The sequence below is a fragment of the Pecten maximus genome, chromosome 12 (genome assembly GCF_902652985.1).
Source record: "Pecten maximus chromosome 12, xPecMax1.1, whole genome shotgun sequence".
In the NCBI taxonomy this organism is placed as follows: Eukaryota; Metazoa; Mollusca; class Bivalvia; order Pectinida; family Pectinidae; genus Pecten; species Pecten maximus.
The window spans coordinates 25,736,442-25,761,223 of NC_047026.1; the positions used below are offsets into that span (position 1 = coordinate 25,736,442).

Genomic DNA, 24,782 nt, shown 5'->3' on the forward strand with positions numbered 1-24,782 from the left:
GTAATTATGAATGCATGTGCGTGCGTGCGTGCGTGCATGTGCAGCATGTGAAATAGATATGCGCGTGAATCATACACTGTGATTCACGTGGGCTCCACAAGCTGATAAACAAGGACGTTTTTGTTACTATCTTGTCATCATAAGTTTTTATCTTTATGTAAACGTAGTGACGACATTGTATCATCATTCCATCTCTCTGACAATAATGAAGATGATGATATCCGTTCCATAGGCCTTAAAGGCATTGGATCCATTGGACATTTGTTTTAATCCCATTCTTTATTTTTGTGATACATATCGACAAAATCCAGACATGAGAACTCAAATTACTACCATTGGGGTCCAACGTATTTAGTATGAGCGTACTCAATCCGGGTACCGATACGGCATCAATCTTTGGCTTCGGAGGCCAGCGATGATATTATACATCAGGGTTCTGTCAACGTTTTAAGATGCCTATTCTTCCAATCATTCGTTCTACAATTCTGAGAGGTTCATAGCTTTCTTACATAATCTTAGATAATAAACTTAAATAAAACCAAGCAAACAATTTTTGGGTGACCACAATGTGCCTTCTAAATCAAATATCGAATTTTTCTTTGACCTTAGCCAGTCATGAAAGGTGACTTTGAAGGAAGCGCAACATATCAAAGATGGGAACACAAGCAAAGTGTCTTCATGTCAATTCGGGTCAAAATTGAGTCAATTTCATGTGAAAACGTTCATGTCAAATTAATCTGAAAAGAGCAGAATAGACAATTCATGTTAAGAAATTGACCTGAAATTAACCTTGACCTGAAAATGACCTAAAATTGACCTGAATTTGACATGAAAATTTCTTCATGTGAAATTGACCTTATTTTCAGGTCATCTTCAGGTCAATTTCAGATGAATATCTTTTTTTCTGGTCATATTCACCTAAAGACATTTTGCCTGTGTATGGCCTTTTTGTGTAATGACTATTGCTTATGGATGGACTTTTTTTTCTATGTTTGACCAATATGACCTTGATTAAATAAATGTCAAATAAGTTCATTCAAATAGCATAACAGGTCAACAACATGTCGTGGTCATAGGTCTTAAGATTCTTTAAAAGTAGACTTTTCCCCATCCAACCCCTGTGGCCCTAAATACGATGATTATTGTAGTTGATTAAGGTACCTCATTTAAATACTTTTGATAGACCTTCGTCCTATAAATTAGAATGTATGTGTTTACTGTAAAATCCCATCGCGTTCTGCAACTTATCATAAGGTGATCTTGTATGGGGGTAATTTGTCAATTTAAGAAATTAGCAATAAGTTATCAAAATATATTCAGCATATATGTTATACGGAGGCATGGCCTCCCTACAGACCTGAGAATGAGGATGACACAATACATTGTGCACGTTACCCACAGGGACTTGGAAAAATGATACATATGCAAAATATACACATATTATTGGAATATCTGAAATCTTAATAAAATATGCTGTCTCTAAATCCTTGGCCAAACAATAATTTGTGTCTTGCATTGGACGTTATCTCAAGCCAAGAAGGTATGGGTTGTGTCCGAGACGTAGGCCTAAACCAAAGTCCTCAGAATTAAGGTTATCACCCTGTACCAAGCACCAGAATTAAAGTATATGGGCTAGTTCGCATACAATAGCAACGACTGCTCGTGTGTGTAAGGAACGACAACTCTGTGAGACGAATTATGCTTGTTAGATCAGTTCACACACCTTGCAGGTATTCATTTCTGATATAAATAAATAAGGAAACTGAAAAGGACCAAAAATAAACAAAATTAACTAGAGATTTAAAAGTAGTTTTTATAACTTTATAAGTTGTTTTTATGAGATAGGAAGTCGTTATTGCGATATCATGAAAAAATCGTTATTACCAGATTTTTTTTTCTTTCATTGTACAATTCAAATTTTATGTTTTTCTTTGTGGTCCTATTCGGCTTCCGTAAATAAATATTTGTTCCTATGTATATATACTGTAAGATACAATATATATGATAAAAGTCACAGTCTCTGGTTTATACCAGAAATGAAAAACTTTCATGGGTTCAGTTTAAAAATACCGTGTGATTGATACCGTTTTGTAAACCACAACACTAGTACTTACAATGTTAGATATCTTATCACTCTTTTTACACTAGTAACTTACCTTGAATCAGAGACGTATATCTGATATACAAGTCTCTGCTTGAATGAAGGTCAATGGTATTAATATGACCGAAGAGGAAATACAGGTGAAACGGCCCATGAAGTATTTTCCAAGAAATACATGTAGCTGTAGTGCTCAAACTTTCAAATTTTAAGATGGCCACCATATGATAAAGATCTATGATGTCTTGAGAAATAACAATAAATAATCAGACGTATAGCTATTATTTACAGGGCGTCTTCACTTCAATTGTCAAAATGTTAGATGGCATCTAATATTTAAGGGACCAAGGGGAACCTACTTAAAAAAGGCTCTTCTGAAGCTGTTTTTTTAGAAATAACAATCTGTAATTGATAATTAGGCAGAGATTTATATGTCTGTTTTTAAGTCTCTGATTAAGCGGCCAACTGTGGGCCCTAATTATAATGGAAGCTGTGAAACGTACATGCAGTACTTCCGAGACAAATTTACATTAGCAATCTTCAAATCTGCAAATCCAAGATTGCCGTTCTTTATTGTGATGTTTTATAATTGAACATTCAGAACTAAGTTCCAGTCTGAACCTACACAGGAAATTTGATTCTTCCCTTTATTTTTCAAGAATAAGGCATCGTAAGCGATACACATCCCCTCGCGGACCAAGTACATATCCTGTTATAAGCTGCCGACTTTGTTGGAGGTATTATCATACATGTACTTGACCAATGTATGAAGCTTGATAGAAACATGTTTAAAGATCACGTGGCGTGATGGGCGACAAATGCTTTTCTTTAAATAGTAAGAGTGACATTGTCCTTGGCACCGTGAAACACGAACTACATGACCAAAGTATTAAGTTTGATTAAAATGCATCGTACGTGTAATTTGATGAAGTTGCTATACAACTGACAAATATTTTCTACAAATGATGGCAGTGGCCTTGTCCTACTCCTATACGTATATGAGGTCATATTCCACCTGATTACATTTGTCCATGACGTTGGCACCTTGAACGCACAAAACTCCTTTGATGAATTTGCATACCTGACTATTAAATGAAGTTTGATTGAAATCACAGTTAAAATGAAGTCACTTGAGCACTGATAAAAAGCGAACATACTGTAGGACGTACACGTGCACATACAAATTGGACAAGAGATGTGCTATGTACCACAGACAAATGGGACAAGAGATGGGCCATGTACATGTACCACAGACAAATGGGACAAGAGATGGGCCATGTACCACAGACAAATGGGACAAGAGATGGGCCAGGTACCACAGACAAATGGGACAAGAGATGGGTCATGTACCCAGACAAATGGGACAAGATATGGGCCATGTACCAGACAAATGGGACAAGAGATGGGCCATGTACCACAGACAAATGGGACAAGATATGGGCTATGTACCACAGACAAATGGGACAAGATATGGGCCATGTACCACAGACAAATGGGACAAGAGATGGGCTATGTACCACAGACAAATGGGACAAGAGATGGGCCATATACCACAGACAAATGGGACAAGAGATGGGCCATGTACCACAGACAAATGGGACAAGAGATGGGCCAGGTACCACAGACAAATGGGACAAGAGATGGGGTCATGTACCCAGACAAATGGGACAAGATATGGGCCATGTACCAGACAAATGGGACAAGAGATGGGCCATGTACATGTACCACAGACAAATGGGACAAGAGATGGTCATGTACCACAGACAAATGGGACAAGAGATGGGCCATGTACCACAGACAAATGGGACAAGAGATCGGCCATGTACCACAGACAAATGGGACAAGAGATCGGCCATGTACCACAGACAAATGGGACAAGATATGGGCCATGTACCACATACAAATGGGACAGGAGATGGGCCATGTACCACAGACAAATGGGACAAGAGATGGGTCATGTACCACAGACAAATGGGACAAGAGATGGGCCATGTACCAGACAAATGGGACAAGATATGGGCCATGTACCACAGACAAATGGAACAAGAGATGGCCCATGTACCACAGACAAATGGGACAAGAGATGGGCTATGTACCACAGACAAATGGGACAAGAGATGGCCCATGTACCACAGACAAATGGGACAAGAGATGGGCCATGTACCAGACAAATGGGACAAGAGATGGGCCATGTACCACAGACAAATGGGACAAGAGATGGGCCATGTACATGTACCACAGACAAATGGGACAAGAGATGGGCCATGTACCACAGACAAAGGGCCAAAATGTACAGCCCATCTTCATCAGATGGCTGGCTAATACAAAACACAAATGCTGTTTAAAATAGTAATTTTTTTATTGCACCTTCTAATGATATACATATATACACAGCATGACTGATGATAACAGTCATGTTTAACAAGAAAACAACAGAATGCGTACCAGGAATGATTTAACCCCTAGTAGTACCAACACCATATTATTTTCTGTTTAGTGAAAGACACTCTCTAGCACATGTTTAAGCAATTAAGTTAATTGTTTTAATTGAATTTTCTATGAAATTGAAGCAATGTTTTACAACCCCTTACTTTTTTTTCAATCTGAATAAAAATATGTTGTAAACATAAATAAGAAATAACAAGTTACTCATTATATATGTACAGTATAGGGTTTGAGTCTTTGATTTATCCTCAAGTGTACATAAAACAACAAGAAAAGGAAGATAATTGTTCCTCGACTTCGCCATGCCATAACAGCCATCTTTCGAAACCTACAGTAGCAGCACATGTACATGTATGCTGGAGCCAGCCAGTCTTGCATAGATAGCACTATTTTCCCAACATCTAGGGCCCTAATGTGGTACATGATGAGGTATATTTACATAAAATGCAGTGAATTATTCTCCAGGCCCTGATGTAGTATATGTAAGCAGTTTTGTCAATGTGTAAATACAAAGTCTTGTACATGGGTATTGTTTCTACACTCAGATGGTAAAACACATGTTCAGTCCTCATTACATCTGTAGGCCCTGATAATGTCTTTGATTGGGGCCCTGCACACTGGACATTTTGACCCACGTTCCATCAGGTTGCGTCCACAAGTGAAGCACACGCACATGTGTCCACACTGGTAGAGAACAGAGTCAGAGTGATTGTCCAGGCAGATCAGACAGTGGGTCTCGTTAACAGGCTTAGACTTTGCTGCCACAGGCAAGGCTGTATTTCCGTCAGCTCCTGTGATTAAAATATGATCATACAATCAATCCATTTCTCAGATTTTCCTAAATATTGGAAGTAGTTGAACATTTTTTTCTGTCGAAGGGAGATAACTCCTGGAATGCATCGTACATCTTTGACTTCTGAAGGGAAATTACTCCTATAATAATGTGTATGTAAAATTTGCCCTATAAATCACAATGCAAAAGACAAGATTGTGTTTTTCAGTACACTAGCTCACAGATTACGCATCATTTGATCTCTTGAACCATTTTGTGTAAATGTCTTTATCTGAACTAGAGGGTTTGTCAAAGAAAACAATCAACTTACGCTTTACGTCATTCATTGCTGCAGCAACTTCCTGTCTGATTGACCTCTGAATGTCCATTTGAAGGTCAAAGCTCAGCTTCATCATGTTTTTCATCTCCATCAGCTGTGCCTTCAAACTCTGAATCTCCCGGCTCATGTATCGACTCGACTGTGGAGGCAAAGATAACCAAAACTCTTAAAATCTAAAACTTAAGCAACATTTGCAATGAAAGGGATTTTTCACTGTTCCACAAGGAAAAGGACCTTTTCTGGGTTTTTTTTTGAGAAAATTAACAAATTCAGAAGAAATTTTTAAGATTAACTGCAAATTTAAGTTAATTATGCAAAAAAAATTCCTATTCTTTAATTAAGGCTGGGGCAAATTATTGGCCACAACGTCATTGGAAATCATCAGCAATTTTATAATAATTTCAAATCATTATCACATTTATGATGTTAGAAATATTTACCTGTGTATAAGGAACTGCATGTGCGCTGACACTTGTTACAGAGATGTTATCCCAGTTGTCAGTTGGAGCATTAACATTAATTCCCAGGTTGGAGAAATCATTCCGTTCAATAGGCTGTGATGGGTTGATATTCTGTACAAATTCTTGGACTCTTGAGCCATCAAAGCCACTGCTGGCAAGTCGTTCCTGTTGATGAAGACAAAGTGCGTAAGAATATATACTAAGGGAGGTAACTCTTACAACATTTTTACTTTTTTACTTTCAAAAAAGATGTGATGCACAGACAAAAAAATAAAAATAAAATAAAAGCAATAAATATATATCACACTATAAAAAGAAAATCATTTGTATTTTATCTCTTAAGTGACATTTCCATTGAATAGTCATTTTTCAGAGGGAAGTATTTCTACATTTAACACTTTTTGAAAGCAGTTGATTTAGAAACTTATTAACTATATTCTGTCTAAAAAGTCTACTCAGATATGTTATAAATGGATATGAACCCTCCTTATAGATATGAAACTTTAATGTGAATGAGTTGACCAGTCTATGAATTCATAAACACTAATCAAAACACCGTTTGATTTCTCATCATAAAACAAAATTAATGAATTGCTTCCCCTTAGATATACATTTACCTGCATGCTTATTTCCAAACGAGTCCTGAAGTCGCCATCAAGGGTAGAGGAGACGATGCGACTGTGGACCAGTTCACTGATCTCCTGGACCACGTCTTCGTGATGTCTGTCCTCCCAGTCGTAGCCCAGAAGCCTCCCGTATGTCCTGTAAAATTAAACACTTCTAATGTCAAGTACAAGTAACATGTTTGCAAAATCTAGAAATCTAAAATCTCGAAAGTTCTTCTGTAACTTCACATTTCTAAATTCTTGTAACAAAATACAAAAAACAACTTATGAAAAAATAGTCAAAATGTTATTGAAGATTAGAAGAAAAAAATCTACTGTTGTGAAGAATAAAACCCACAAATACCAGTTATGTAATATGTCAAAGCTCATCAGAGTTCTGTTTCCCTTTAACCCACAGGCAACCCACTGTATTCTTACAGGCTGGATAAGCAGAGAAACTATAGCCAGATGACATTAATCAATATCTATTAGATTTTTTTTCCTGATGACTTACTGTGGTATAGGATTCCTCACTTCCGGATCTTGTGGAATAGACGCGGTCTCAGAGGCGGTGGTGGTACCTGTAAAAATATTTATTATGATTACCTTTTCAATTTCATCCTGAAAACAATTTTAATACATTGTAATATAATACCATACAGGTGGTTTCACTCTTAAAAAAACAGCCAGTTTTCCTGACAAAAACTTACATAAATATATACATGTATGTAGGTTAATCTGGTTATGCCTATTGTAAGCAATTAAAAAACTTGTGAGACATAATAGTAATACCTGGCCAAACAATAGCTATGAAAATAATGACACACAGGATTTAATATGAAAACAATTAAGCAGATATCATAAGGACTTACTGTGTGTGGTTGAGCTGTTGTTTGAACTAATGGTATTGCTTCTGCTTCTGTCGGTGGTTGTAGCTGCGGTGACAAATGGAGAAGCTTCTGGTACCACAGGTGGAACCTCTGGAGGTTGTGGGATTGCTTGCTCTCGAGGGGATGGTGCAGGTGATGGAGAGGAGGACGGCTGTCTTGAAGAATTGGGACGTGGGGTGTGATTTCTTGCTACTGCTGAAATGCTCCCTCTAATGATGTTTTCGAGATGTCTGCGGAAGTTTGTTCCAAGTGATGTGGACACACGCTGCTGTTCCACAAGTCCCTGAATTTCCACCACAATCGTCTCAGGTCGGTGCTCTTCAACGTTGTCCTCATTTACTGGGACATTTTCTTTCCCATGACTTGCTGCTTGTTCCTGAGCAGACTGTTTCTTGGAGAAGAATTTATTTATCATCTCCTTATGCCCTTGGCTAGACACAGGTTTTGCTCCGTGTTGCAGATTCCGTAATTCATACAGACGCTCACTAAAATAATAATAGTGTAATAAATAGTTTTCTGCGATATCAACCACAAACTATACTAGGTTAACAAACAATATCAATCTGATATTCACAATTTATTTTCAATACATTTGGAAAGTATAAGTTCACCTTACTAGCTCAGGCTAGTGAGGAAATCCCTTTAGCCTTATATATAGTGTATCTCTTTTGGAATTGGAAAATTGATTTGAACATACACAATATAATATATATATATCATGTACCCATTTAGGCATTGAAAATATTTATTTCCTTTTTATGCTAGATCTTACTATGTACAGCAGTCAGCAGTTTTGGACAATATGTCACAAATCTTAAACTGTTAATATATTTGCACATGTGATTAATCAATTATAATAAAAAAAATATATAGTAATTTAAAATTATAATTCTAGAGTATCTGGATATACTGTTGACCGGAGGTAGGTATTGGCCTAAATCGATCCTAAACTCACCATTGTGATTTCTGCAGGAATCGTTGCATTGTTTCCTCGTCAGAACTTGTGTCAGTAGTCAGTCCGGTGTCTCTACTTGTGCTCGCCATATTTTCTGATGACTGCTGCAAGTCTGTAATAATACCAGATGTGTCAACTTCTACTTCAGGTGAACAATATCCTCCCTCTGCCATGGTTGTTTCTTTTATACCTACACCCTTAAATCATACGGTCATGTGCTAAATTTAGCAATGACATGTATTTCACCATGTAGTGATTCATAGATACGGTCTGCAAACATAAACAAATCGATTCAAAGAACACCGGTCAATTCCGCGAATTATTACGACACATCTTAAAATAGATGTAGATAAGTCTAGAGGAGTTCCAAATAATGGGTCGGATAAGTCTAGAGAGATTCCAAACATACAAAATATCGTCATCTTTCTTGCGTTTGATATGAGCGGGTTACAGAAGCTTCCAAGTAACATTGTGTGTAGTTTTTGTGGGAACATTTAAGTAGAAATGTCGTCCTCTCTTAACGATTTGTTTGAGCAGATTATTAATTCGGAACGAAGAACACATGAAAGAAAGAGCTATTTACAAGAAGGTGAGGAGACACGTAACATTATATAATCAAATTATTTTAACTATCAGTGTCACAATGAAATGAGGAGCGGGTGGATTGCGTGTAAACCACAGGGGCATATCTGTTTAAAAAAAATAGCCAAAAACCATGTCCATATATATATAGGTATATCTGGTTACTTATTTAATATAAGACTTTACATCCCCTTGTATTGTGACTGAGAGTAGCAGCACTTATATTCATTTTAAGTTTAAGCTAATTGACGAACACATGCTTATTCAATTGTAGATCTGCCATCCTTTTCTGCCAATAGATATATCTCGGACTTACGGACTAGTGAAAAATACACTGCCGACGCTGGGACTCGAACTAGCGACCTCTCACTCTCTAGACAAATATCATTCTATTAAAGGGAATTTCCCGCTGGTCTGAGCTAGCTAGTATAAAGGCGGCTTATTTGCTTCACTCTTAAAGGCTATTTGATATTGAAACAAACCTAAGTTTGTAGCATGTACAAACTAACACACAGTCACTGACCAAGTGGTCTAAAATACAAATATTGACTATGACGTGATAAAGTCGGACTGCTAAGGCCGCTAGATTTTTCTTGTCATTTTCCTTCCATTTCTATTTTTTGTCGTCTTTTCCTTTTATCTCTGATTTTTTTACTCTTTCCTTTTTTCATATAATCGGAAGCGAAAAATATTAAGTTTGCTCTTATCCGCCTTAATTTCATTCATCGATGTCTGCCTGTTTCCCTGTCCTTTTCATTTTCATCTGCACATAATAATACACGTGTATTTTTTTTCTTCAGTGTGATTTCCTATGATATATATCAGCATTTCAATTGAGTTTCATTGACCTTGTTGAATGGCATGCCAGTGCTCATGATGTATTTATTATAAATGCCATCTTAAAGGTCAAAAGCTGCATTATAAGTCATGCATGCATATAATTTATGTTAAACACTGACATTCGGAAGAATTATTGAAGTTTGTGAAATTGGATCAATAGAAAAACACTGCCCGTTGCCTCCAGGGTCGCTGATATCTGTAATAATGACTAGCAATAAATACGACATTTATCCACACAAATCCCTCTTATTTCAGTCCACTCGCAATTTTTACACTTTAATCGCCATCTATACCTGTAAATTCCGTTTCAAATATCATTAGATGTTTTGTTCGGCCTGTGATATGCCGAAAAAGCTTTCAATTCACGATGATAATAATAAAAAAGATGACGATAGATTATCAGAACGGTTGGTAGTATTTACTGGCTGGTAGATAATATAGAAGATTTGATAGACTAGTCGTTTGGAGGCAGGACCATTTTGTCCCATTTGGGAAGAAACTTGGCAAATTGGTAGAGGAATTTTTCTGGGGAAATTAACATGAAACAATTTCAATTGGTATGTAGTATTAAGTCTCATGTAGTCTATGAACGATGTTAGGCTAGAACAGATGGTATCGTTAAACCAATGCCATCGCATATAAAAGATAAAAACTAGTATTCTAGTCACTAGAGTTAGCAATCTATCATTTGTTGTCGTTTTTGCGACATGCGATCTGATCGTTCAAGGGCAACGCTAATGTGTACCTTCACTAAAATGTCATATCCCGGACAAAAAGTCATATCCCGGACAAAAATGTCATATCCCGGACAAAAGTCATATCCCGGACAAAAATGTCATATCCCGGACAAAAATGTCATATCCCGGACAATGCTTTAGCACTACATCAGGTCCCATTATACCGAAACCTTTCCAGATATGACTTCAGAAACACAACTGAAGGAAGCAGGCTGTGAAAATGACTGATGCAAAGGCCAACATTTGACATATGACAGAAACCCCGTAAGAGCACTAGAATAGAGACGGAAGGGACTGGTAGTAACATTAAGGCCGGTTAACGGTTTGCAAATCTTCAAATCCAAAACGCTGTTCCCGATATTATATATTCTTTGTTAATGAACTTTGCAATGTTTGGCTGGAAAGTAAAATGTTGGGCCCCGGGTTTATTAACAACAAAGGTGAGTGGAAACTAGGGAAAGGGTTTTATTGCAAAATATGATTTGTTGCCAGTTAAAAACAAGATACGACAAAAAGATGCAGACATCATTCAATTAAAACAAGAGAAAGAAGTACTACGGAAGGAACTGGATGTTAAGGTATGTGAACCAACCCTTTTAATATGTAAACACCAACTTGTCATATATTGTTAGCTCGTCTCTGGTACAGTTCTTCACATAGAATCATTGTAGTGTCACGTTCAATGGTATCGCTATCAGAATCATCATACGACCGTTAATTACTGATAGTTGTAAAATGAAATGAAACATGTCCGACTAGAAATTATGGAAATGAGTTTGAATAAAGATGTACATGGTATGCGATGCCCAATAAGTTCTAAATCAATGAAACCGTAAAACACACGTTTTAGAATTAGGTCAAATTGTCATCCCAAATCTTACCACTTCCCTTGCTCGTTCTTGCGAGTAGATTTGTTTGGAAACTTATCCGTCAAAATCATTACTAATGGTCATGCCTTCTGTGCGACACTTTCTGTAATGTAATATATGGGAATGTGAACAAGTCAGAGCTCCGTATAAATTTGTATTTTGGCATGTTAAATTATGTGCAAATGGTATTGGTGTATTGATACTATACCTCTGCTTTTCGCCATCGAATTACACTATATTTAATATAAACGATATTGATGGAGATTATATCAGGAGTGCCAATCTACGTCATAACCCGGTTGTGTTTTGGGTGGAAAGACGGCCTTTTTTTACCGCCTCGTCGGTAAGATAGCCATATAATCATCTTTAGCGATCATTGGTATGAAAAAGATTAGCTCTTGAATATTGCAAAGTCGTACACGGCTACCAAATCGGACACTGTGCGAAAGAAATAAGATGATGCGTAGCTAAACTTCATGTGTCTTGGTTTCACAAAGGCTGTCTTGTTCACACTAATGATAGATACAGATGACTAATATGGAAAACATACCTGCGAGGCTGTCAAATTGGCCGCCTTTCCACCCAAAACATAACCGGGCGACCACGTAGATTTGTACCCATGTATATGTATACAGGCACATAGATACATTTATGTTCTGTGTCGCAGGTGGCCGAACTCAACAAAGTCGAAGTATATTTGACGCTGATAAACAACAAGAAAGAGATTCTCCTGAATCAAAAGTCTCAGTTCCAGAAGGAAAGACAAGGATTGGAAAATCAACTGGTATACCGTTACTTTGGTCTTTTATTACAAGAAAAAATATGTTGTTAATATAATGCATCCGAGTTATTTCTAAAATAATCTCATTCTTTTCAGAAATCATTGAAAATAAATGTTTGAGTGATTATTGCGTAATCAATTAATCATGCAATAAAATTATTAATTTTCTTAAATGAAATATGATACAAAGGATCATTTACAACGTTTATAATTTGATGATTGTCACAGGAACACCTAGAAGAGGAGCTGTTTAGTTTGAATGAGAAATTTTGTTCCGATGTAGAGACATTTGTCACCGAGTTTGGACTGCTGGGTAACGGTGCCGATCAGCGAAGAGAGGAAGCACTTCGCCAACTGGCAGAATTATCGGAAGAGAAAAGCAAACTGCAGCAAGGTATGTACTGGTTTAGTGAAAGTCGATTGTCTTTTGTTCTTAGAGCAATAGTTGATTACATTGAATGGAGTATATTTTGGTGCATGCTTACCTTAGTAATGCTGGGATTAATTGTCATTTATTATTAATTTTTATTCTAAAACGCATAAACAAGAGAGAATACCGTGGGAATCAAAGTAGGTGGTCTTTATAGACAAGTGTTTTCTATACAACAGAAAGTTCTATTGTAGATTTAACATCACGAAGAAAACCGAAAAGTTGTGTCATTCTTTCACCCACCCAAAATGTTCTTTCTTAAAAACAATATAGACATACGGGTTTGCGAAATGCTGCAAAAACGTCAAAGAACAAGAGAATATATATCGACATAGTCAACGAGACCCTAATTCTAACTCAGAATCGATAAAACAAGACGAAATAAGAGCAAAATATAGAGTTTTGATGATATAACGGTGCTTTAAAGGATAATATAACAGGTATAACGATGGTTTAAAGTACTGAAAAAGATATTACCTTACGATGTAGAATTAACATTGATAATGTGTAATTTTCTGGAAATATGGGTGTGTTTCAAACATGTCAGAGGAAGTCTTGATATAGGCGAATAATTTATCATAAACGCGCTGAGGTGGTAGAGTGTAGACATTTCTTCATATAGATAGATTTGTGGACGAAGAAAATTTCTTGACGGAATACACTCTTGTTAATATGATTGTATTAATGTTTATCCACAGATGAAATGGAATGGAAAAAGCATACAAGTGGTACCAGCAAAATCAGATATGATTTGAGACATATTTAGACATATACCGAATGGAAACATTTTTTCGTTAACTCTATTTCCACAATTTTTGCCCCTAGCATCACCGAAAAAGAACGAAACAGCTGTATGGTGCAATTTGTACATTCCTAATTCTGCATACCTTACCTAATTTCTGCTACAGTGTATTTATTTGGGGATTTTTTGTACGATTTTCCTGCATTATGGGATGAAAATGCGAGAATCTGCGATGATTTCCAATTGTCGATTTTAGTTGTTATCTTGTGGCGCAAGAACATGCAAATAGCATACAGTACCTTGAAAAGTCATTCCATGTACTATGTCACAAGAGTCATATTTATTAAGAAACTATGAGAAATGTAAAACATAAGTGCTATTGTTTCTATCGTCTTGTGTTTCACATTTCGTTTTTTTCTTTTCTGTTTTGCATTGTTTAATGTCATATCAAAAACCACGATATCTCCGCTGTTCACGAGTTACATGCGTGTAGTGATTGTGTGCGAATACTAGTAGGCTGCGGTATGTTTGTTGCCTTGGGATAGAGTGAAACTGATGCCGAATCATACTGCCGAAGACGGCAGACAGGACACCCCATTCGGTCACATTGCACTGACAACAAGCAAACCAGTCGTAATATACACAAGATAATACCATTTTAGAAACCGTGGTATATTTTGACCATAACCCAAAGCTTTCCTCATAGGGAGAACGCTCAACTAAATGTCAAAAGTATACATATATATTAAGTATAGTGATCCCCCCCCCCCCCCCCCCCCCCCCCTCAAACCTCAAATTTCATCACTATCTGATACTGTTATCACTTTTTGTAGGTTGTCTTATTTTGTTTACAGATATTCAGGACTACGAGGAACGCATGAAGTCTCTAAGAGAGCTAAGAGACAGAGAGACATGCCTGATGGATTTACTTCAAGATACCAAGTCTCAACACTTAGGTAATGTTTTATCACTTCTGGTCACAGTTGTTCAAAAGGTGATTAGCTTAATCAAATGATTGATGAAAATCTATTATTGTTTCATAACTTTCACAATTTTGTCAAGTTATTTTTATCAGAAATGATTTTATCAGGATTTTAAAATTGTTGGTAAACTGTGATTAGCGTAATCATAGTTGTCAATATATATCAAAACGGTGTATTAAAACCGCTTTGATTTTGTTGTTTAATGTCCTATCAACAGCTACTATAATTTAAGTACGGTGACTTTGCATTTAAAGGATATAAGTTGAAGGGGTAAACTGATGCCTGTTGTGTACTGTATGAATACACTACATGTATTTGACCATTTTGATAGATTGTTTATATGGAACTAGTTTATTTTTCAGAACTATGTGAAAAGGTCGCTGAAGAAAAACTGAAGTTGGTGAAGCAGGAAGAAGAGAAACAAAAAATTCAGCTGCTGCCAACGACGGATGTAGAATTCATCAGGTGATGTTATTAACGTATATAAATGGTAGCTAAGTAGTAACAGCTAATTTATGTTTGTTACTCCATATCAAGTGCCATTATTATATTACTATTTAACATGTTATTTGAAATACACTTCATGTATGTTGCCAGAATTTTTATGGGATGAGACGCCTTGATTAAGTACAGTCTGTATTTTGATAAATATAGGAATAAGACACTTTATAGTATTGATTGGTGGCTGATGACGTGATGGAAATAAGGGACCCCAATTGGCCTCAGAGGTTGCATCACTTACCTCAATCGGCAGCCGTCTTTGAATTGTAAAATAAGAAGAAAACAGTGTTTTAATTACGTTTTTATGTAATTGCTCATGTTGTATGGTTGCAACTACATTGTATTACTTTTGTAGTAATAAATCAAAGTGTCACCCAACTCATCCTTGTGGTTGGCTATTTTCAATTTCACGTTGTTGTTGGTGTTATTCTCGTTATGTGTGGAGTAACATAAAATGTGTATATGTTATGAAATTAAGTTTATGTACTGATGCAATGTCGAGTGAAAACATAGTTTTGTTCCTGGAAGGAATTAACGCCGTTTTTTAATAATAATTAATATAAATTAACCGTTCGGATGTATTATCTAGTGTTTGAACATTTAAAATTTACGTCAGACTTCAGACAGAGTTAGACTCTGCCAAAGAAGAGGATCTAGAGGGAACGTGTCACCGCCTACAACAGCAAGTTCAGAATCTACAACAACAGTTGTGGCAAAGAAAGGTCAAGGACAGACATCAACAGAAACACCAGTCACCAAACCAGACCTATATACCTTCAAATCATCAGCAAACAGCAAGACAGCATCCGACTTCTCAAACAAAAGCAACCCACCAGGTCTGTACATATCATCAAACAGACCAGATTGTTTTAGTACTGTTACTTACATGTGCTTGTATGTATCTTTTGCATAATCATTGACTCGTTAGGAATATGCATTGTTCTAGTTTCATAATTGAGTTTAATCAATAATTTTTGACAGAATGAAGATGTACCGATTGTGTCAACAAGTAATCGTATTTGCGTGTCCAACTTCACCAAGGCTTCATCAGGGACTGACCAACCAGAGGTGTGATTTTATACCAGTCAAATATCCATTTCTAGTCGACATACCACTTTACTGTATTCACATGCAAAATGTTTATTTCAAAGTGCTCTTCAGTTGTAAACATTTTTAAATAGTACTTCCCGTGCTTACTGTAATATTTATGCTTATCTTTAATAACACACAGCTACAATAAAAAAAATGTATTTTTAAAGATAATTACACTCCCTGTGAAGAGTATATAAGCTATGTAAGAACGGGATGTTTTATTTATTTTAGATTGTACATTTGATTGCAAAGCTAAAAACCTTTTTTGTAACAAAAAGAAACGTAATTGACAGGATATTGTGAGCCAATTTGTTACAATGTGTCACTTTGTGACAACTATTTTGCAACAAATCGGGACATACTTGACAAGATACTTTGTTGCGTGCCAAATTGTGACAAGTAATAGATACATAATGGGTACGAGTGATGTATCGGATATATCACACGAGTGCGTAGCACGAGTGTGATATATGCGATATGTCACGAGTACCCATTTTGTATCTGTTTTATCCAATGACAGCCGAGGTTTTGTCACCCACGTGCCTAGGGGTGGAGCTATAAAATTGATAAAAACATGTCACTGTGATATGTTTCCCGCCAATTTCTGACACGTTTCATTCTGTCACAGTAGCCTATTCATTTCTAGTGAGACTGTCAACCATGGCGGATCAGGTACTGATCATTGATGTCGATGTGTTTACCGACCTCGACCAAGTATGAGTATGAACTGGAAGATAGTGACACGGTAGCTACTGACATTGGATTATTTGACCAAGGAATTAACGCAACCAATTGTTGTAAATAAACTGAATGGTAATGTGAAAAACATGTGAAAGACTGCAGAATTCGAGGGAAATTACACAAACGGTAACTGCTCCGGAAAGAGGACTGCGCTACTTCCCTTTACCAAGCAGGTAAGTCTAAAATCATATTGTCTGAACAAATTATGAAATGAAATATTTTTCGTAAATTTCGACGTTCACGATGTCACGAATCTTTCAAAGTCCATGAAATTGTTTAAATACATCGATGAATCGGTTAATCGGCATTTTTATCCACTCGTCCTGTTATCATTTTCATCACTATTTTTTTTATGATAAGATTTTTGTGCAACGAAAATGTATGATTACATTTGGCGTAATCTGCATAACCATTTTTTTTAAATGACTGAAATTGTATATGTAATCATGAATGCGGTTTTTTTTACTGATCTGTTAAAATATATATACTGAACAGGGTTTTATATTCTGTTTCGTCAGGTTTTGATGAACAACTCAATATGGACAGGACGGAACATCGCAGCACGGCTGTACGTTCATACAAGGTGAAGAAAGAAGACAACAAAGAACATTTCTAAACGGCACTCGTATTTCATTAAATTTTATTCAAAATGTATTTCCTGTCTTTGTTCATTTGTCACGCCCACATTTGAAATTGGCCCCGCCTCAAGACTGAGGCATGGACCAATCAGAAATGCCATGTGATATTTCAGATATCACATATGTGATATTTGAAATATCACATAGTATGCAATATATCGCCAACAAAAGATCAAAGAAAAACCGAGGCGTCATTGGATAACGTTCGTTACAACTACATGTTTTTATAACAAATTGAGACGTTCTTCTAAACATCATAGCAAATGCAAAACAATTTACATCAACTTATATGAGTCATACTTGTTGGCCCGGATAGAAGCGCGCGAAACCTATGTGGTCAGGCAGATGACCTCGTACCTTTACACGTCCGATCGGGGAATCGAATTCTGGCGGCCTATGTGAAAGGCAGTTGTATTACCATTGTGTCAACCGATCATTCATTGGACGTACATAACAGGATCAGATGTTGCGTATCAGTTTAGAATTATCTTGGTAACAAATTGAGACTGATACCACAGCCAATGTGTTACAAATACTTATGTAACGATTAGGACGTACGTGACAGGATAAAAAGTGTTGTTACGTCGTCGCAATTTGTTAAAAAAAATGTCTGGCAATATCCTGTCAAATACGCCCCCGTATGTTACAGAAAGTAGCTGTAATACACCGACACGCTTCAAGTGTAACAATCCTTGTTGTTATACCTCTCAGTTGTATACCTTCAGGATGTAGTTATAGAAGAGCTGAAAGTAGACAACTTAGACGACATATTTGATGACGAGCTTGTACACCTTCCTCAGCAGAACAACATTCCACCTGTGAAAAAACAAATTTTTAGAAAAGGTATGTTGGCACTTTCTTGATTTTAATGTTATAGTGACGATTGCAACGGAAATGTATCAAATGTATACATGAATGAAATATATACAACGCGAAATAAATGGAGATTGAACATCTGGCGAACAGATATGTTTGAATTGCGATGTTTCTTATTCTTTTTCTTCTGCCGTATTTTGTGGCCTTTTAGTTAATTGGTAGGTACGATGTTCAAAGTCTGGCAAGTATAAAATAGGACATACAATAAAGAGTCATTGCAATATTCTATATATTAATATATTTATCTATATACAAATGTATTCATATTATTTGAAGATACCCTTTGGTTTATTCAAGGTCACAGGGGTCAAATGTGTTTAAATCGTTTTACGTTTATCCTATTTTGTGGTTAAAGATATCTGTTTAAGATAAATATATTACATGTATACAAAAAAAAAAAAAAACCCATTAAAATCATAGACAATGAACTTTTTATCCCCGAGCATCCCGGTCTATTTTCTACACAGATGAAACGTAAGCTCGCGCTGTCTAGTTTGTGTCAAATACTAACTATGATGAACAAGGGATAACAACTCTTGCTTAATTGTATACTCACTACTCAAAACAATATCAGAAATGAAAATAGACAAAGTAATTAATTGCATACTAAAAGTTGCTGGTTAACAATTTGATGATTTTCTACATGACCTTTATATAGTGGTATCTCTCCTTGCCCAATTCGTTTAATTGCTCTCATCCGTCGAATACCATTTCTTGACACATAGCATCTCCGATGGTGGCTGTATTTGATAATCAAAATCAGAATTTGGACGGGTGCCTATGAAATATTTTACACTAGTTTTTGCTTCTTTTAAAAACATTAAGCCTTTAGGTCTTGTGTGTAATGTACAGTATGTGAAAAGCCCGTCAAATTGTTAGTCAACATTTTTTAGTATTTTATTAACTTATTTTCTATATTTTCATTTCTTGTATTGTTTTAAATTGTTCATTAATTTCTTTTCTATATTTCAGGCCATTCCTCAAAATGATGAGACAAATTATAGATATCCGCGTAAGGACTAAGCCACATCTCTCTACATCCCTGTTTATAATGTAAATATGTATATTACAAGTGTAAATAGAATAGTAAAATATGGCTTTTAACTTGGAAGTTGCTGGTTAAAAACAATTGAAACGATTTATAAGAGAGTATTATTTTATGTTAAAGTCTAGTCATTACGTATGGACGTTTTTCTTGTTTTCTTATACACAGAGAGATAAATAAATAACTGATTTACTGATGAAATTTAATTCGTTATTTATTTCCGAATTTTCATAATATGACCGGATGCGGTGTAATGCTAACGTATCCAGGTTATCAGAATACAGGAACATGCTACTTTACATTGGCTAATGACTATGAATGGTCCCATTGTAAGTGGACGCTGTCATCATATGTCCGTCATAGTTGTTATAAACCAAACTAATTCAAGGGAGAATCTTGTAGTTTGGCCCATGATGAAAACGTCAAGCAATTAAAGTTTGACTAAATATTGGGGTAGTGCACATTCCTATCTTCTCCTGTATAAATCTCCACACTTCCATTCTAGGATTCCACAATGTTGAATCCTAGTCTTACTGACGAGTCCTAGAAGGACGAAACAGCTGTTCGATTGTCACTCGCCTCACTAACGAGTCGTAGAACGAAACAGCTGTTTGATGTCAATAACTAACTGACGAGTCTTAAAATGACGAAACAGTTGGTTTATGTCATTAGCCTTACTGACATGTCATAGAAGGACGAAACGGCTGTTTGATGTCACTAGCCTCATTGACGTGCCTAGAAGTACGAAACAGCCGTATGGTGTCCCTAGCATCACTGATGAGTCCTAGAAGGGCCATATAGCTGTATGATGTCACAAGCATCACTGACGAGTCCTAGAAGGGCCATACAGCTGTATGTTGTCACTAGCACCACTGACGAGTCCTAGATGGGCGAAACAGCTGTATGATGTCACAAGCATCACTGACAGGTCCTAGAAGGACAAACAGCTGTATGATGTCACAAGCATCACTGACAGGTCCTAGAAGGACAAACAGCTGTATGATGTCACAAGCATCACTGACGAGTCCTAGAAGGGCCATACAGCTGTATGATGTCACAAGCATCACTGACGAGTCCTAGAAGGGCCATACAGCTGTATGTTGTCACTAGCACCACTGACGAGTCCTAGATGGGCGAAACAGCTGTATGATGTCACAAGCATCACTGACAGGTCCTAGAAGGACAAACAGCTGTATGATGTCACAAGCATCACTGACAGGTCCTAGAAGGACAAACAGCTGTATGATGTCACAAGCATCACTGACGGGTCCTAGAAGGGCGAAACAGCTGTATGATGTCACAAGCATCACTGACGGCCCTAGAAGGGCGAAACAGCTGTATGATGTCACAAGCATCACTGACGGTCCTAGAAGGGCGAAACAGCTGTATGATGTCACAAGCATCACTGACGGGTCCTAGAAGGGCGAAACAGCTGTATGATGTCACAAGCATCACTGACGAGTCCTAGAAGGGCGAAACAGCTGTATGATGTCACAAGCATCACTGACGAGTCCTAGAAGGGTCATACAGCTGTATGATGTCACAAGCATCACTGACGAGTCCTAGAAGGGCGAAACAGCTGTATGATGTCACAGGCATCACTGACGGGTCCTAGAAGGGTGAAACAGCTGTATGATGTCACTAGCATCACTGACGGGTCCTAGAAGGGCCATATAGCTGTATGATGTCACAAGCACCACTGAAGGGTCCTAGAAGGGCCATACAGCTGTATGATGTCACAAGCATCACTGACAGGTCCTAGAAGGGCCATACAGCTGTATGATGTCACAAGCATCACTGACAGGTCCTAGAAGGGCCATACAGCTGTATGATGTCACTAGCACCACTGACGAGTCCTAGAAGAGCGAAACAGCTGTATGATGTCACAAGCATCACTGACGAGTCCTAGAAAGGCGAAACAGCTGTATGATGTCACAAGCATCACTGACGGGTCCTAGAAGGGCCATACAGCTTATGGTGTCACTGGCATCACTGACGGGTCCTAGAAGGACTAACAGCTGTATGATGTCACTAGCACCACTGACATGTCCTAGAAGGATGAAACAGGAAGAACCCTATACTGACATCTTACATTCATAAGAAAATATTTGCGTTTTTTGTACAACCCTAAGAAAAGCCACATCTAGAATAATTCCTCGTGCCATATCTATGTCAGTTTGGTACAGTGTCCGACATATTTTGATAAAACCTTCATACTACTTTCAACAAATGACCAAGAAAGTAGTAACAAAAACAGGAAGTTTTTTTTGTATGATCTAGTTAAAATGAAATAAGATTTACAATCATTTATTTGAAATTAATCATTTCCAATGGAAAACAAATATGAGAATGTCATTAAGCTAAAATGAAAACCAGTGCAATTTGGAACTAACAGGAGTTGAGATAGAAGGATAAAGAATGGGCCCGGGCCTCTAGTAGAGTAAACAAAAGGCACAATGAAATATACACAACTATAAACCAACGTTAGCCTAGATTAGGATCATGCATGTAGTAAATTTGAAAGAAAGAAAGACACAATAAGCTAAAGTAAAATAACCAAAGCGAGTCAATGTGTTTCTGAAAACAAAGAAAAAAAGCCTTCTAGTATGTTCAGAGCACTTTGTATTAAACCCCTTTTTGTACCAGACAGCTTTCTTAACAATTTCATTCCTCTCCTTATTAGTAATCTGACACGGCAGTGTCTCATGTTTTCTACTACGTGTTCACCCTAGCCATTACGGACGCACCTGGTACACACTTGATATCCTGTATAGAAGACGGTGGGTGACAGTGTCCCAATACAAAACATATCAGGTTACTATTGCGCAATATTACATTCATGTAGATTATGTAGACGTTTAATGCGTAAATGTATTTAATCCAGTCTTAACAAACCTGCCAAGTCCGTCACTGAGAGACCACTCCGTGAATTGACAGACGAGGTATTGTGGTTAGTCTTTACCACCACTGACCGATATCACAGGCGTCTTCTTCTGGTTAGTATTAATAGTATTAATACAGCCTCCATTATCATAGAGGAACTGCTACTTTACATACGAGATCACAGGCGTCTGCTTCTGGTTAGTATTAATAGAAGAAAAAAATGGCCACTACTCCTACTTTTTCAAGTAGTTAGAGTTCTGTTAATACTTTCCAGAAGTAGACGCCGGTGCCCAGATGTTGCAAGATGTCATGGACACCAGCCTCCATTATCATAGAGGAACTGCTACTTTACATATTTCAAACACGCCTCGTGTAAATATTTTATACACGGTTATCCAATCCAACATTGAATGATCTATGCTGGTGCTGTGTAAGTCTGATCTTTTTGCTCTGTGTCCCATGGCAAGGAAAAACTTACTTCGCTCCTTTTTTTTTATATATATAATACAGAAATACAATAAATGATGCGAGCTTTGTTTGCTTTATATACAGATAACAATGACACAGAATCATGGCAAAAATATTTGGGCTCACCTGGGTGGCCTTTAGAGTATTATCTTTATTAAAACGAACATAAAAACACATAAAAAGCAAAGGTGTGCGGCAAAATTACACCAAAATGGCCGGTATGTTTACATATCGGTCATCCGCCACTTTTGCATTCTTCCTTCTTCATCATTTGATAACATGGGCAACTTCCATATGAATCCTAAAAAAGAACTTTCTCAGAAATACAGAGGTTGGCCATCTGTGGGCTGTTTTGTTTTCCCAATCGGACTCATAATTCAATGAGCACAACTAGCGCTTGGACCTTCATATGAAGATTAAGAAATATCATTCAGTACTACTAAAAAAAACCGCTAAAATATTCAATCGCCAAAATTGAATTGCCCGCCTATCATCCGATCCCGATCAGACAAAATTTAACGGGCACAACTAGAGACCAATGGTAATTTCCATATAAAGTTTAAACAATATTCTCAAGATATAGCGATAACAAGAATTGTTTGTAAATAGTGGAACGGGTTCCTAAAAACCATATCCCGAATAAGTCATCATCATCATCATCAAACTTTATTTCCTCCCAAAGGAGATAAGTGGAATACATCAAAATCGACAGAAAAAAAAAGTAATATCAAAATAAGTGAAGAGTTCATTTAGCGCGCTTTCCATGAGTAGCTACTATGTAGCTTACTCACTATCGCGTACTTGCATCAGAATCAGGGCGAGAATAAGCGCGTGACGCTAACAACGAATCGAGCCGCCTTCATAAGGAAGCGATTCCTGCAAATATCATCATCAAATGGAATGTTCTTACTAGCGCCTAGTAGGACTTGAACAAATGATGCGTTGTTCTCGCATGTCATGATGTTGAAAACACGTGGGCCAAAATCGTTCAGAATATCTTGTAGGAAACGTTCACGTGATTCCCTGAAGTGGGGGCAGATGGAGCTGCTATGCACGATGACATCGCTGAAGGGCTGGTTGCACAAGACACACACTGCACTAACATGGCTTGAGGTCAATGTTGCACATAACGATTGAATTATCTGGGTGTCTGGTAGAGATTCCGCGACTTGCCACATAACGTAAGGTCCATATGAGCAGTGGCACGCACGAAACAACTCAAAATCGCGATCAGATGCCATGCGATCCTGTAAGGCTTTGTTTTCGGTACTAGATATAGCCGCCTTTACTAGACGTTTCCATTGCCGTTTCGGAGGAAAGACGTAGGTTTGAGTATATGTAACAAGGTACGGAAATAGTTTATATCTCTGGAGCACATTGGTTATATCTGGGAAGTACCCGTTGGCGCGAGGGCATCCAGGTTTGAAGGCATGCGCACTCAGAAACGTGGATGCCCTCGCGCCAACGGGTACTTCCCAGATATAACCAATGTGCTCCCGAATAAGTGTATCTTCTCTTCTATATCAAACATTTGTCTCAGCCGATTCGGATCTTCCTTACATACTGGGTTCCCATTTTTGTACCCCATCCACCCACCATCAAGGAAATGAGGCCTAAAGGACTGTACAAATTGATGTTGAGATTTCGTTTGTGCCATATGTTGTTAAGGATATGTCAACCTAATATAGATAAATGGGATGTGATACTACTATGTCAACTCAATCTACATCATTTGAGCGTGATGTGTCAACTCAATCCAAATCACTGGAACGTGATGTGTCAACTCAATCTACATGATTGGAGCGTGATGTGTCAACCCAATCTTCATCATTTGAGTGTGATATGTCAACCTTATCTACATTATTGGAGTGTGATATCTCAACCTAATCTACGTTATTGTGGCGTGATATCTCAACCTAATCTACGTTATTGTGGCGTGATATAGCAACCCAATCTACATTATTGAAGTGTTTTACATCAACATAATCTACATTATTGTGAAGAGATA

The 24,782-nt window shown here is 37.3% G+C and overlaps 2 protein-coding genes across 2 annotated transcripts; one reads left to right on the forward strand and one right to left on the reverse strand.

Moving 5' to 3' along the window:
• Positions 1 to 4,438: 4,438 nt before the first annotated feature.
• Positions 4,439 to 8,798, reverse strand: LOC117339184. Its single transcript, XM_033900632.1, has 7 exons — positions 8,567 to 8,798; positions 7,594 to 8,096; positions 7,236 to 7,302; positions 6,734 to 6,878; positions 6,096 to 6,281; positions 5,647 to 5,794; positions 4,439 to 5,334 (listed from the first exon to the last, which is right to left on the reverse strand). The coding sequence occupies exons 1-7, from the start codon at positions 8,737 to 8,739 to the stop codon at positions 5,105 to 5,107; spliced, it is 1,452 nt and encodes a 483-aa protein (XP_033756523.1). The 5' UTR covers positions 8,740 to 8,798; the 3' UTR covers positions 4,439 to 5,104.
• A 231-nt stretch (positions 8,799 to 9,029) lies between these two features.
• Positions 9,030 to 19,617, forward strand: LOC117339185 (protein Hook homolog 3-like). The gene is made up of 10 exons (XM_033900633.1): positions 9,030 to 9,155; positions 11,218 to 11,303; positions 12,262 to 12,378; positions 12,604 to 12,769; positions 14,402 to 14,503; positions 14,893 to 14,995; positions 15,648 to 15,867; positions 16,013 to 16,099; positions 18,228 to 18,345; positions 19,351 to 19,617. The coding sequence occupies exons 1-10, from the start codon at positions 9,071 to 9,073 to the stop codon at positions 19,365 to 19,367; spliced, it is 1,101 nt and encodes a 366-aa protein (XP_033756524.1). The 5' UTR covers positions 9,030 to 9,070; the 3' UTR covers positions 19,368 to 19,617.
• The last annotated feature ends 5,165 nt before the right edge of the window (positions 19,618 to 24,782 follow it).

What these genes read in the sequence shown, in the direction of transcription:
- LOC117339184 (XM_033900632.1), bottom strand. Translation starts at nt 8,739, where the DNA reads ATGGCAGAGGGAGGATATTGTTCACCTGAAGTAGAAGTTGACACATCT. An exon ending in TTCCTGCAGAAATCACAATG is followed by an intron (nt 8,097 to 8,566) that starts GTGAGTTTAGGA and finishes TTATTATTTTAG; the next exon opens with TGAGCGTCTGTATGAATTAC. An exon ending in ATGCAGTTCCTTATACACAG is followed by an intron (nt 5,795 to 6,095) that starts GTAAATATTTCT and finishes TTGCCTCCACAG; the next exon opens with TCGAGTCGATACATGAGCCG.
- LOC117339185 (XM_033900633.1), top strand. Translation starts at nt 9,071, where the DNA reads ATGTCGTCCTCTCTTAACGATTTGTTTGAGCAGATTATTAATTCGGAA. An exon ending in ACGGATGTAGAATTCATCAG is followed by an intron (nt 14,996 to 15,647) that starts GTGATGTTATTA and finishes AATTTACGTCAG; the next exon opens with ACTTCAGACAGAGTTAGACT. An exon ending in AAACAAAAGCAACCCACCAG is followed by an intron (nt 15,868 to 16,012) that starts GTCTGTACATAT and finishes AATTTTTGACAG; the next exon opens with AATGAAGATGTACCGATTGT.